Raw genomic sequence first — 14,861 nt, 5'->3', positions numbered from 1 at the left:
AAAATGGCGAATTCCCGTTTCGCTACCAGTTTGCGGCCCCGTTCGCGGCCCGGGAAGCGCTTCTACCGTGAAAAATATTTTTTTTTTATTTTCCCCACGGGACCCTTTAATAACCCCAACATCATTCCTAGGGGGTCAAGAGAGGTATATCTTGCCCCCTTTCATTAAATTCCCCCTTCGTTTTTCACCTCTTCTTCTCTCTCGATCCTACCGAGAGATAAGATGGCGACCGCTCCGGACTGTTTAGAATGTTGACAGACACCGGAGAGCCAATCAGCTTTCTGCGCGCAAAGTTCAGTTTTGCGAAAAGTAAGCGGACCGGAGCGCAGCCCGGAGCGCTGTTACGGATATATATCTTGTTTTGAACGTTAATTTCTCAAAATCCACTGGAGCACATATATTGAGACTTAGCAAAGGCACATCGGGCTAACAGTCCCTACAATTTTGCCAAGTTTCGTGCAAATCCATTCAGCCGTTCGAGCTAAAAGTGAGGCCAAAGGCCCTATGGAAATTAACATGGGAAAAACGCGTTTTGGGACCCCCCTTTTTTCTCGGCCCCCCCTTGACGAAACCCCCCCAAATTTTCGGGGGCTGCTCAGAAACAAAATGTGCCATTTTCCTGAAAATTTCAGCCGATTCCGTCCACAAACGCCAAAGTTATTAGACATAGAATTTTCAAAAGTTCCATAGACAAATAATCCTAACTATATATACCTACTGGTGACAGCCAGTAGGTAATATATATATATCTATATCACATGTTTTTAGAGAGAGGCACACTGTTTACAGCTCATCTGTTTTGCGAAATTCTCATATTTCAACGTTCTATGCGAGCTGGATTGATTTCTAGAATACAAATGTAATCTGTTTAAATTAAAAAGATGAGCTGTATTTCAATGATGGTAGTGGAAAAGGTTTTAGAATATCCAAGATCAAACGTAGGGTTATCCTAGTCTTTTCTTCTCTTATTTTATTTGAGTTGGTTTTAGGTCTGGCTAAAGAGCTCAGGAGTCTGCATTACCCATTGCCTATTATTATCAAGGTTTAAGAATATACATAGCGAGATTTAGCTAATCGTGAAGGAGTATTTGCTTCTCACCTCATGCTCTTGTCTGTCTAATGAATCGTTCTACCTTCTATGTAGTACATTGCAGTGCACGTGGGCTATTTTACATCTCAAAAGTGCACTGAATCATCAAGCAAGAAATGTCTTATTACATAGGCGCACTGAATATAGACAATAATATTTTTTTCCTCTGCAGCAGTTGTTTCTTTATATTTTAGTCAGGACTAACAAATCAAAAAACTATTGACTTTGGTAGTTATTGTTTGTTCAGGTGAAAGCTGAGAGTGTGGAAGCTACTATAAACGTGTGGGTGCTCTGTCATAGAGACGATCCCTAGGCTTAAGTGAAAGATGAAAAGAGGACAGAATACAGAATGTTTCTATTATTACTGATATTGTACTGTTGTTAAGTGGACTTGGGCTTCTAGTGGCTCTGCCTGCCCCTTTGCCTATTTTCCACAGTAGTCTTTAAGCCACCAAAATCAAAGGCTGGAGTGATTTTTTTTCCGAAGATTAGGAGCCTGGCATTTCCATGAAAATATGTAGAAACACCGTAATACAAGAAAGTAGCTACAGGAGACAGGACAGCCATCACAAGCACAAATAAATGAATAAATAAACAAACAAACAAAAAAAGAATAACCCTAGCCTAAACCGAATAAGTGCGATTTGTGGAGATTACATGTTTCTAGCTCATTCCCACAAATCCCAATTTAGTCGATAGTTATATAGTATTTAGGTTAAAGGAGCACTTGGTTAGCCTATGTAAACATTCATATTTTTCATCAGCCTCATCGAGAAAATACTTTAAATAGAGTCGTTTTCAATTGTACACATATATGAATGCAGGCTTTAATACCATAAGTAAGCATTTACATTTGAATTATTAGTGTAACTTTTCTTGCCCTGTTCCATCCATCTCACTCTCCCTCCACGGATCAAGAATTAATGAAAATATTTATTGTATAGAAATAATAAAATATCAATGACAGTAATAAAAACATTACAAACTATCAATACCTTTCTTCATTAAAACAGAAAAGAATATATGTAGGTTCCAATGGCTGTTATTGCAAGAGACAACAAAATGCTAGGTCTGAAAATGTTGTCAATGAACTGTCTGTCATTAGATGAGAAACAGTACCTGATTCGTATATGCACTGTTATGCAATTTGCTTAAATGAAGCCAGACTTCAAATACTTCTAACTTGTATTCAATACCGAGGGATGTAATCAAATAGTATGTTCTATGGACTCGTTCCTGTAACCACAGAGCAGGCCTGACTTTGAAGGCAAATATTGAGTATTCCAGGAGCCTTCAAATTGGGCGGTAGGGATGAACGTGGGACGAAATCTCAAATATTTGTTTTTACTAACTGAGTGTAATGTGTATGTAAAAAAAATCTGATTCAAATACGTATGGTACAGTCTGCATGGATGTAAGACTAGGAAATAATCAATTTGATCTGTGGAAAGTTCTTCCTCAAGGTTTGCCTTATGAGCCTCTAGCGAGCCGAGCGTGACAAGCGACACTGTGGCATTGTCAAGCGCTGCAAGACTCAGTGCTGTCGAAGATTCCTGCGTCATTAACTGCGCTTTGTATAAGAGATACTTTAGGGAGACTTTGTTGGCAACAATGCAGTCATGCGTATAGTTTGAGGCTTCCCCTGTGTGTCTAGCAAGTAACGATGTTAAAGATAGTTCCTGTCACATTTTACTATGTGGGGTGGAGGATCGAAGACCCAGCAGAAACCTTATTTCGCTTATGTAAAATGTATTCAAGTCTGTGACGTTTTTGTCCTTAAAGACAAGCATACAAAGCAGTGATGGACGGAATGCTTGAATTAATCTCTGCTACTGGTAATCACTCGGGCTGCGTACCAGTCCATCGTTATTTCGCATACAATGGGTTGAAGTATCAACCTGAGCTATTGCCAGTGGTTAGATGTATTGCATCTCATCACTTTTTGTGTGTTTCTTTAAAGACAGGAGAGGCATAAAGAAGAGATCAGATAACCTTCATGTTGATTACCTTTATAGACTGGCCAAGGGCCTGACCTCCATAAACTTTGAAGAATTTCTTTAATGGCTGAGTGAGAAGATGTGCCTTTATTTTCCTGTGTGATATGTGTTCAAAGTAGGTTATATGTTTGTGTTATTATACTCCGATAGTTGTAGTGCTTCACTTTCTCTATAATGATGCTGTAACTATTGATGCCTTGTCCTTCTAATTTGTGTTATTGTAGGTCTCATACCTTTAATTGTTTGTGACATATAAAATTGTTAAATAAAATATGCTGTAGATCTCCGTTGAGATAGGACACCACTAGGAGAAAGTCTATATTGAAAATGCTGCAAAAAACGAGTGTTTTGCCACTTGATCAGTAATATTCCTTCAATTTACCTGAGGAGGATGAAAGACTGAATTGACTAAACTCACAGCGAGTGGCAGTTGCTGTCAGGGCCAGACTGGGAACTGAAACGGGCCCTGGCAAATTGCCCGGCCAACACCCAGAAGTTGGGGTGGTGCAGCTGAGCTGTTTGACAGGGCCGGTTTCGGACGATTTTGTTACAGGGGGGCCATATTGCAGCTATGATGCAAAACCGACCCCTGGTAACAAAAACAGCCCCCAATTGCCCAAAATCAGCCCCCACGCTGGAGGCCCACTAGGGAAACACCCAGTGCCCGCTACGGCCAGTCCGGCCCTGGTTGCAGTCTGTTCGAAATGAATCCTGACGCAAGTGCTCTGTTTGCATTACATAGAATAGCTGTTTTGTGTAACTGTGGAGCTTGAAAAATTGATTAAACATAAAAAGGAATTGCACATTATCTCCTCCACTCAACATGTGAACACAGTCCTTGTTAGATCCTGCTAAGAATCTGTTACAAGACATTTTGTTAGCTTAGAATGGACATTGAATCCACCCATTGCTTACTATTGGTTGTCTTCATTGTCACTCTCATTTGCTTGCTTCTTGTTTGATGGCTGGTGTTGACTTCACTTAACTATTGGTAGTGTGTCCCTCTCCTGGAGCATGGACATGTTAGTGTCCTTACACTACTAGTTTTTTTAGTGCTAATTTGTACTTTTTAGTTGAGCACTGTATGAGAGTTCACATGTTTTTCAATTCTCTCTCTCATGTGCTTCTCTGCCCCTTTTTTGTGTTGCTCTAACTCAGTGTGTTTCACCACCTGTGCTCCCCTTAAGTTTCTGCTTTTCTCTTTTTGGTTACTAATTGAGCTCCAAACGGTAACTAAAAAAGAAAAATGCAAAAGCGCCTGAGTCATTTAGTAGGTGCTCACGTGGTTGTGTGTGCCTACAAAATGACATGCTTATACATGTAAAAAATAAATTTGTCTAATTCTTTAGCCATGGTGCACAGCATCAAGTTTGCCTTGCAGTTTAGCTGGAACCCATTATCAAACTTAGAAACCATATTGCCAAATAATTGGCACCTGTTACTTGTCTTCTAAACTTTTCCTATAACAAAAATGACTTTCCATTTAGTGATCTTACATACGGTTGCTATATTCTTCATAATAACTGTTTGTTTTTCAATGCCAGGACTGTCAGGTCACAATTATAAGCAGGGTGGAGCAGAATTCCTAAGTGGAATTTGCTCCACAAAATGTGTAGCGCCTGGCATCCCACATTCAAATTGTCATTGTACGATAAAGTCATGCCACACTTTACTGACTGGAAAATCTAGCCAGGAAAATTTCATACAAAATGGTCTGCAATGCAATGTGGACCCATTTTCCCAGTTCCTGTCTGACCCACTAGTAAAAATAGGGGAAGCATATAAAAAGGCTCACGTGTTGTCTTTTTAATCTCTCTGCTCTACCCCAAGCTCTGCCCCCCCCTTGTGCACAGCACGGAACTCCTGAAGACCTTTACCTCCTCTACATAGAAGCAGAATGCACCCCTAAGTTCTCCCACTCAAGCACGGAATAGCGTGAGATTCCAAAATAGTGTCATAGCAGGCAGAAATCTACAGATTTTTTATTTGTCCATGATACAGGGTAAAACTTTCTCCCAAGATATCCATGAAAGTGAGAAATCGCTCCTTGTAGGAAGGTGCGAAATTAAATATGAATTCAGTACTAGAAAATGTAAATGAAGAGCCAATATCTGCACAATACAGTTCATTTAAGAAAAGTAATGTAAAGAATAAAGTAAGAAAGCAGGGGTGAAACACATGTGTTGTTGCGAGGTGCCACAGAAGGTATACACCTGTTACAACGCAACTTTTACAACTACCTACCATTAGAACGCAACTTTTACAACGCATACCATTACAACGCATTGCGCTGGGGGGCGCTCTAGGATAGGGAATAAGTATAATTTACTATCCAACACCTTCCCTAGTGTCCACGGGGACTGGAGTTGGAATAGTAAATTATACTTACCACTATCCAGCACCTCTAAGCGCTATGCGTTGTAATGGTATGCGTTGTAATGGTCGCGTTGTAATGGTAGGTAGTTGTAATGGTATGCGTTGTAACGTCATACATCCGCCACAGAACCTCACAATGTCCTACTTGGTTGTACTTTCATAGGTTAACAGTCCCTGGCACCCAGCCTGAAATGTACCATCATTTAAACTGATATCTTTTTGGTTGCCAAATGCTGATACATGAGTAGCTGTGCCAAAGATGAGAAGATGCTAACGAGACCTATTTTAAATGAGCGTCCCGCCATTTTGTCTTCTCCACACTGAAAGGGGTGGTTCATATGTTAGTAATATGCCTGATTGATCTCTGAAAACATCATCTTATGTTTCATTGCTAATAAGGATTCTGATTAGATCAGTCAATGACAACACCCTGAATATTTTAAAGAAGCACTGCTTAGCTCAAGTTGAAACTAAGGTAGCTTTTTCACAGCTCTGAGAAAGCCACTCGCCACCAAGATACACCACATGCATCACATCATCATTTGCTGCCAAATGGTAATGATCATTGACCTAGAAGATGAGTCAGCACTTGGCATAGACCTCTGGTGTAATACTTGAAAAGCAAAATGATACACCACAGCTCATTGAAAAAGAGCCACTTACCTGATCATATGACCCGAACACACTACCCGTAAACTTTCACAAACTGGCTAAAACACTAGACTGTGCTGGTAACCTTTGTACCACGTGGAAGCTAATTGAACTGCCAAAAGTTATTAAAGTCCATATCACTGTTGGACATACAGTGTGCAATTGCTTATCACTCAACTAAATGTTCCTTCTGAAAAGCTTCACATTAATAGCTCAGCTATAATTAGACGATATTGTGATCAGCTCCTAAAATTTTTCTTGATCCTCAAAGTCCACCTCACTAGGTTGTTTTGCAGATTCCTGTAATGCACAAACTATTTTGCAATCTTGCTAATAAAAGTAGAAGAACTTATACACTGGGTATATTGCATGGCATGCGTTTACCATTCTCTCCTTGTGCTTGAGAAATAGAGGTTTTGTTGTCTGATTAGTGTTTCTCACAAGCTCGCAGTGTAATTTCGTTTCATAACTCCAGAGATCACCCACTAAGCATGGGCGAATTTTGCGAATTCGCAATCCGCGAATTTGCGGATTTGCGAATTCGCGATCCGCAAAATTCGCGAATTTGTGCGAATTTGCGGATTTTTGTTTTATTGCGTGTTCGCGGGGTTTTATGGCGTATTCGCAGGTTTTTTTTGCCTGTTCGCTGGGCTTTTTGCGTCTTTGCGAGGCTTTTTTGCGTCTTCGCGAGCCGCTTGCATAGCGAAGTTACCCATGCAGTCGTTTATGGGAGAGGGAGAGATAGATAGATAGATAGATAGAGAGGGAAAGAGAGGGAAAGAGAGAGGGAGAGAAAGAACGAGAGAAAGAAAGAGAGGCTGGATCTCTGAAGGGCCAGATTCCTGAGTTGCCCCTAGAGAACATACAGCTTTTTATTTTTAGCAAAATGCATATGAAAATTGTGCTGTAAAGGTCTCTTTTAGTTTAACCCCTCCTGACAACTCAAAATGGGTGTATTTACCATCCTCTCCCTTCTTCCTGTTTTTTATATCTGTAAGTGCTTCCTGATGAGGTTTAATTCCTTGGACAGGTGCCTCGTTGCCTACTTGTAACTATTCTCTGACCCTGCTTCAAGGGTCAGAGCAGGGTCAGAGAATAGTTCCAAGTAGGCAACGAGGCGCCAGGAAGCAATTAGCAGCAGGTGTCCAAGTTGAAGTTAATTTGTTTGTAACCCTTTTGTAAAAGGTTACAAAGAAATTAGGTTCAACTTTTGCACCTGCTGCTGTAACCCTTGCTTGGCTGAAAATTCGTCCCCGCTGATTCGCGGATTTTACCGCGATTTCGCGAGATTCGCAGATCGTGAAATCGTAGAAAATCCGCAAATTCGCCCGCGAAACGGATTTTACGCCCACCCTTATCACCCACAAACATTAAGATGGCATCTGCTGCTTTAAAGATTTTTGTTCTTGGGAATATCTGTGTCTCCAGTATTTGTCTCATTAATGAGTAGATATTAAGTTAATAAGTAGATAAAGATTGTGTTTTCAGATTTGGCATAACGTTTAAACAGGAGTGCATGACTGGACTGTAATAAAGGGAACAATCTGTGCTGAAGGATTGTGTTGTGAAACATTTCTGTGATACTGCAAGACAACAACAAAAAAATACAAAAAAACTACAGTTGGTTGAGTCTGTCCCTACAGCCCAGGAAAGTCTTGAGGTTTTAAATGTCCATATCGAGTTACCCTCTTTTGTGTTTTGTTATTGTCGTTTACAGAATTGCAGAGGAGACAGTGATTTATATTAGTCACTTAAATGACTGTCTTAAGTTTTATACAGTGCATGTCTCTTGATGTTTGAGGTTAGCAGCTGTATTATATTCTTCTCCCGAGGTTGTTAAAGGCCCAGAACCCAAGTTAAATGCAAGGGCGGCTCCTCTATTAGGGCGAAGGAGCGTTGCCTCACTGCTTTCTTGCAGTGCGAGAATCAGAAACCTACGATGGTAATAACTTTAAGTTATAACCATTTTATGTTTGGTTGCGGGCGGGCCAGTGGCGGTGCTGCTCTGCGAGCAGGGCAGGGGAGCAGTGGTGTGCCTGCCCACTCCTGAGTGTGCAAAGACTGTTTGGTCGGCCCCCTGGGGCCGCCCAAAGCAGTCATGCGCACTGTTCCCTTCTCCTGCAGGCTGCAACGCAGCCTGTGTAGAGAAAATGGCCCCCCCATAAGCCTGTGGCTGAGCGGCGTCCCGACCAATCAAAATGCTGCTTGCTGCGTTGTGATTGGCTTAGGGGAGGGATACTGGCTGCCTGCTTGTGCTTCCTGTTCCCTCCTTCCCTGCGCGGACTCCTGCCCCCCCACCCCTACGAGCCATTCTGACTGCGACTGCTTATATGTCCGAGCTGTAGGCGAGGGCCTTTAACGAGGGAAAGAACCTTTAACAACTGGTATTGCCCGAGGCAGAAGGGCTAGAAGTCTATTTTAACATTCCACCCACTTAGGGTAGAATGTTCTAAATTAAAAAAGGAAAAACATGAAGACAAGCATTGGAATTTTAGAGATCCGGGCTTATACCAGCCAATATAAATCCTAAGCTACTCCATTGTCTTTAATGGAGCTCAACATTCTAAATAACTAATGGAGATGAATAATAAATTAAATAATTGTGATTGTGTGACTATTGTACCTTTTAGGTATGTAATTGCATGCTTGTGTTTTGGGACTGGTAGTAAGTGGACAACAGTGTGGAGAAAGTTGGCATTGCTAGCTTAGATTTGCACGGTCTTTATTTTTTGTTTTTGGTATAGACATTTAGGAAGTAATGCCCACATGCATCAAACTGAATTGCATTTGCAAACGGTGCGAATCGCAAAATTCGTCCGTTTTTTGCGAATGCAATTAATTGATTTGGGATGCATTAAGCTTTTCTGCTTTTTTCGCAATTTTAGAAATTGCAATTATGTTGTGATTTCTAAAATTGCGATTTGCATTTAAGAAATCGCAATTTGAGATTTCTTAAATGCAATGCATGATCATTTCTAAATTGTGAATTCACAATTTGGAAGAGGTAAATTAGCATGAAGTTGGACTTCATGCTAATTTACCGAAAACTTTCAAACATGCACTAAATTGCATTTTTGAAAGTTGCATTTTACACACACACATGTCCTTGGGACGTGTGTGTGTAAATTGCACTTAAGTTTAATTTCAGGGGTGCAGGGAGGGGTTCTTTGGACCCCCCCTGCACCCTTGAAATTGCATTTTCAATTTGTGATTCGCAAATTGAAAATCGCAGGTTGTGAATGCCTTCCCATTGATTCCTATGGGCCTCTTGGCCCATAGGAATCAATGGGAATGGGATTCCTTAAGAGCGATTTGCAAATTGAGAATCGCAATTAAGGAAAAATAAGAAATCGCAAAAATATTTGCGAAATTTTGATGCATTGCCGTTTGCAAATTCTTAGTTGCGATTCCTTAATTTTCACAATTAAGGATTCGCAAACAGCAACATTGATGCATGTGGCCGTATGAGTGTTGTAATTGTTGGCAGACTTTGCTGGGAATAAGCCCTGAATGAAAGGTCAATAACTGATACATAGTGTGAGAGCCCATGACTAAAGGGCTGAAGTGATTTGTGAATGTGAGGAGCGCGTGTACAGCCATTCGCTCCTAACAAGAAACGTGATGTACAGGTCCTGTGGAAAAACATTTTTAAAGTTATGTCTTCAGAATGTTTAACGTGTCGCAAAAATAATGCATTTTAAGAAATATAAACAAGTAATAGATACCTAGGGGCTGCTTAGTGTGATTTTGGATGTGCATTTGGGCATTCTTTTGCCAAAGTTTAATATAATATTTGCCTTCGGCTATTATGAACGATTTGTAACCAATTTTTTCTCCGTCAGAACCGACTGCAGTGATTTGGAAGAACGAGTGCCGCTTTGGGGAAGTTGCCAACAGACTTTCTGCAAACATGGAGTTTGGGAAGTTGAGCGTTTGGGAAACCATGAAAGACAAAACAAAACCATTGCTCAAAAGTTTCAACTTAAAGAAGAACAGGAAAAGCACAGTGAACGCCTTTAAAAGGCACAAATTGGGCCATCGCATGAGTGTCTCTGTGCCGGATATGACCAATTTTGATAGTTATACACAAGAGGAAGATGCATTTTTAGAGGATGCCGAGTTCCAACCTTCATTGGCAAGTAGTTTCTCATCATGCATGATGTCCAGCAATCGAAGTGCTGCTAGTATGAAGCAGCTGAGGGAAGATGGCACTTGGACATGCGAGCAATCTATGCATATGGAAACTACAACTACAGAACGAGTGGTCTCCTATAGCACTGGAGTGGAGGGACAGGGAGAATGCAGCGAGGAAAACATCCTGGACATTCTTCACAGACAACACATGAATGGAGAAAATGCTGACGATAAGGATGAGGTAAGACAGCCTTTGTAATCTATGACATGTAAAAAAAAGAAGCAAAAATGAAGTCTTGTTCATTTACTCCTTAAGACAAATGCACTCTATACTCTACGTAACAATTGCTCATTTAAAATGACATGTACTTTAATGTTACGGCGAGATAAGCACATTACTTTTCACACTCCTGTCTGCTAGTTGGATATTTGATAATAAAGGCAAGTTTTACATATGAGTAGCTTAAAAACATATAAAAAGAATGCCCATAGTTTGTGACCTACTCTATACATTCAAAGAGTGTTGCTTACTGCTTCGTTGTGGAAAATTCTACTGCTTCGTTGTGGAAAATGTATATTATTGTAATAATAAACAAACTGATCAAATTGGTCCACTAATGGGGATGAGGTGGGGGATAGGGGGAAGAGGTTAAGAACATTGAGCAGTTAGTTACGTGCTGGTGTATGGATACTCGGTTTTGCTACTTTGGTTACTATACGTTATACCATTTGGTGAACTACTGCTTTATTGTTAAAACTGGACGCATACACATCTAAAAGTTACTGAGTAAATACATGCTTTATGGTGACGTGTAATGGCCGTTTTACCTCCGTGTACATGTGTGTGCTTGCCGGTGCAGGCCTGCTAGGTTGTCTCTCCGCATATATTCGTGCATGTCTGTAAGCCATTGGGTGGTACCACCTCCGTGTGTGCCTGCTACGTATTTTTGTCTACAATCATTTTGCGGAAACTGGCTATCAGGAAAGTTAATCTGCAACTGAGGAAAAAGTTTCTGCTATATTGAAGCACTTTGGAAACAGGGCATGAATTTACGTTATAGCAACAACTCAAAACAACTCACAAATTCTTAATGTTTTACTTTTACATTGAGGCTTTTATTGGCTTTTTGAGAGCGTTTGTGAATTCTGGCCAATGTTCTGCATTCATCCCCTACTGTGAGCCCTTTTCAGTGGGGTTTTATTTCCTTTAGATTTTTACAGGGTTTTTCTAAGGTAAAACAGAGGGGTCACGAGGAGGAGGAGAGGGGCCAAATGCTGTCTTATAATAGAAATATTGCCAAAAAGTCTTCTTCCCAGTTACATCTATATGGTTACTGATCTCAGGGAGTCGAAATTCCACATGAAGCAAGGACTGGCAGAAGGAAATGATGTGCATTATGGTCACATTTTGCAAAACTGACAAAAGTGCTTTACTCGTAAATTAAGGAGACAATGAAATGATGTACCAATGTAGGGATTCTCTTGCAATTGGTGTTGCTGCATGTTATAAATGGATAATATTTGGAACTGAACGTGTTGTATATCATGGTCCTCGAATGCATCCACTGCAGAGACCTGCCTATAATCTAAAGGTTACAAAAGCGATTCCCACTTGCCCACGTAGTGTATGGACCTTTGTTCCATTGTCCTCGGTATGTTATTGAGCATTTACTCCCATCAGGGATGTCATTTGCGTGGCTCTTGCTTGGCATGCCATCTTGGGATTGTGTGTCCCTTGGGTAATGGATGATCATGCAGGGTGTCACTCGAGGACTTACTGCTTCATCATTGATGGGTTTCTTGCAGGGCCGTACTGGCCGTAGCGGGCACTGGGCTTTTTCTCCAGTGGGCCGCTAGGGTGGGGACTGTTTTTTGGCCCCTGGGGGGCGTTTTTTGTTACTGGGTGTCAGAAATATCATCCCCCTGTAACAAATTCGTCTGAAACCGGCCCTCGCAAACTGCTTGGCTGTACCCCCCTCACCCCAGAGGGTGCCAGCCGAGCAGTTTGCCAGGGTCGGTTTCGGTTCCTAGTCCGGCCCTGGTTTCTTGAGAATTTCTGGTGGTCACTTGCACGAATTGTGTTGCCTGCTTGCAGTGATGATTGAATTATACTAGTTACAAATATTCATACCTTACAAAACACAGGCCACCTTAAGAATCTGCTTTGCACATTTTGCTGATGTGAATGATATGTGGCATAAAATAGCTCTAAATAACATGCCATCAAACTTAAAAGTAAAAATGAATTATTTGATATTTGATATTTGATATTTATGGTTTTTTGTAAAGCGCTTCTATTGCTCCGGGAGGAGCATCTTGGCGCTGCACCCACAGCAGATCTACTTGGATAGCATGGATCAGATGGCTGCGAGAACTGAGGAGTCAGATTGAGAGTAGATCCACGTCGCCAGGGCTTTCCTGAAAAGGCTTTCTGAGGGGGCATGCCTAAGATGAGGGGGAAGGCGATTCCATGCCCTAACAGCAAGGAATGAAAAGGTCTTTCCACCTTTTGTTTTTAATTTGATACGAGGTTCAGAGATGAAATTAGCGCCTGATGACCTCAAGCAGCGAGTTGGAGTATAATGCTGAAAGCGCTTAGTTATGTAAGCTGGGCCCATACACTTTTTAGCTTTAAAAACAGTAATTAAAAGCTTAAACAAGATTCTCTTATGGAGGGGCAGCCAATGGAGTGCGTTGAGGGCTGCAGTGGCCGAGGACCTACGGGGGAGTTTCAGGACGAGTCTGGCGGCTTCATGTTGAACGGTCTGTAGTTTTTTTAGTGAGGACTTCTTAATGCCTGCGAGGAGACCGTTACAATAATCCAGCCGGGAAAGGATAAGTGCAACCGCGACTGATTTCCTGGCTGAGATAGGCAAGAAATTAAAGAATTTCTTTAGTTGCCTGATTAAGCTGAAACAGCGTCCTGCGGTGATGCGCACATGTTCATCGAAGCTGAGGGAAGCATCGAATTGAACTCCCAGGTTGCGGGCTGACACAACCGCACTTGGTGGTGCTTCAGAATTTTGGGGCCACCACTCTTTAGGGGAAAAGAGTGTGCCTTTACCGAGAGGTATTATTTCGGTTTTGGCGCTGTTACATTTCAGATGATTCAGGTTGAGCCAGGAAAAGACTTCTTTTGGAGTCTGATGGTAGCGTCAGGGATTCTTTTGTCGATAGTGACGACGAGTTGAGTGTCGTCAGCATAGGACGTCACTAGAATCCCATGTGACTCAATCAACGTAAGGAGGGGGGCCATGTATACATTAAAAAAGAGAGGGCTCAAGATGGAGCCCTGAGGGACACCTGAGATGATGGGGCGTTCACCAGAGAAGTAAGGGCCTAAGGAAACCGTTTGAGAGCGATTGGACAGAAATGAAATTATCCAAGCAAGCGCGGAACCCGAGACACCAATCCCACGCATCCTGCTGATAAGGATCGCATGAGAGATGGTGTCGAAGGCCACGGTAAGGTCGAGCAAGATGAGGACAGCCTGCCTGCCCTCATCTTGCAAGAACTTGATGGTGTCAGATAACTCAATCAGAGCGGTTTCTGTGGAGTGGCCGGGGCGGAAGCCAGATTGCTGTGGGTGCAAAATATGTCGATTTTCCACAAAGTGTTTTAGTTCCTCATGGACTAATTGCTCGGTGATTTTGCCTAGTACTGGAAGAAGGGAAATTGGGCGCATATTAGTCAAGTCGATGGGGGATTTATTTTGCTTTTTCATAAGGGGCTTGACTATGGCCTTCTTCCAGTCAGAGGGTACAGTACCGGAGTGGAGAGATTGATTCACAATAGCATTAATTAGAGGATTGACAACTTCGACGAGATGGTGAAGGATGACTGGAGGGCAAGAATCCGTGGGGGCGCCTGATTTACACGCCAAAATGGCTTTATGCGTTTGCTGTAGGGAGACTGGTGTGAATTGGCTAAGTAGGGGCATGAATGAATCGAGTTCTAAGGTTGGAGTGGGTGGGGGGGGGGGGGAGTCCTTATGGATATTCTGAATTTTCTCCTCGAAGAAATCTGCGATTTGATCGCAGAGAATTTGTGAGGGGGGAATTTCACGTGCCAAAGCCTTAGGATGAGTGAAGGATTTTACGATGTTGAAGATCGTTTGCTGTTTCTGGTTGGCTGAATCTATTTCATGAGTAAAAAAGGCAGTTTTTGCCCTTTTTATATCCTTTTTATATCGGTAAGGTATTGTTTTCTCTGCAGAATGTATAGGGTTCTGGCAGTAGGGTCATAGGTCTTTCTCCAATTTCTCTCCATACGCCTACATTTAAGATGGCAGTCAGTGAGGGCTGGAGTATACCAGGGGGCACTAGGCTTCTTCTTACCACGAGCTAGTTTTTGAGTGGAAGGTGCAGAATTGGCAGAGACCATTCTGTCAATCCACTGATGAAAATTTGTGGAGTCTACTGCTACATCACCCGTTATGGGAGGAGGAGGGACAGTCGGTAGGGGGTTGAGTTTGATGCACTCAGCTACCTTTTTCCAGTTAACTGGGAAGGGGGTATGGGAATGTTTAGTGGGGGGAGGAGGCAGAGTTTTGGATTGGACAGAGAAAGGGATAAGACAGTGATCTGACCATATTTGTGGTAGAGGGGGAGAGA

At 42.0% G+C, this 14,861-nt stretch overlaps 1 protein-coding gene across 2 annotated transcripts in view; it reads left to right on the top strand.

Annotated features, from left to right (window-relative positions):
* MCTP2 (multiple C2 and transmembrane domain containing 2) overlaps positions 1–14,861 on the top strand; it is an 864,328-nt gene that overhangs the window by 255,710 nt on the left and 593,757 nt on the right. For both annotated transcript variants that reach the window (XM_086958087.1, XM_086958088.1), the window contains exon 2: positions 9,957–10,489. In XM_086958087.1, coding sequence (XP_086814213.1) covers positions 10,025–10,489 — 465 coding nt within the window. In that variant the 5' untranslated portion in view covers positions 9,957–10,024. The remainder of the gene's footprint in view (positions 1–9,956; positions 10,490–14,861) is intronic.

The sequence above is a fragment of the Lissotriton vulgaris genome, chromosome 2_1 (genome assembly GCF_964263255.1).
Source record: "Lissotriton vulgaris chromosome 2_1, aLisVul1.2, whole genome shotgun sequence".
Taxonomy (NCBI): domain Eukaryota; kingdom Metazoa; phylum Chordata; class Amphibia; order Caudata; family Salamandridae; genus Lissotriton; species Lissotriton vulgaris.
The sequence above is the reverse complement of the archived record's forward strand: the minus strand, read 5'-3'. Positions and strand labels throughout refer to the sequence as shown.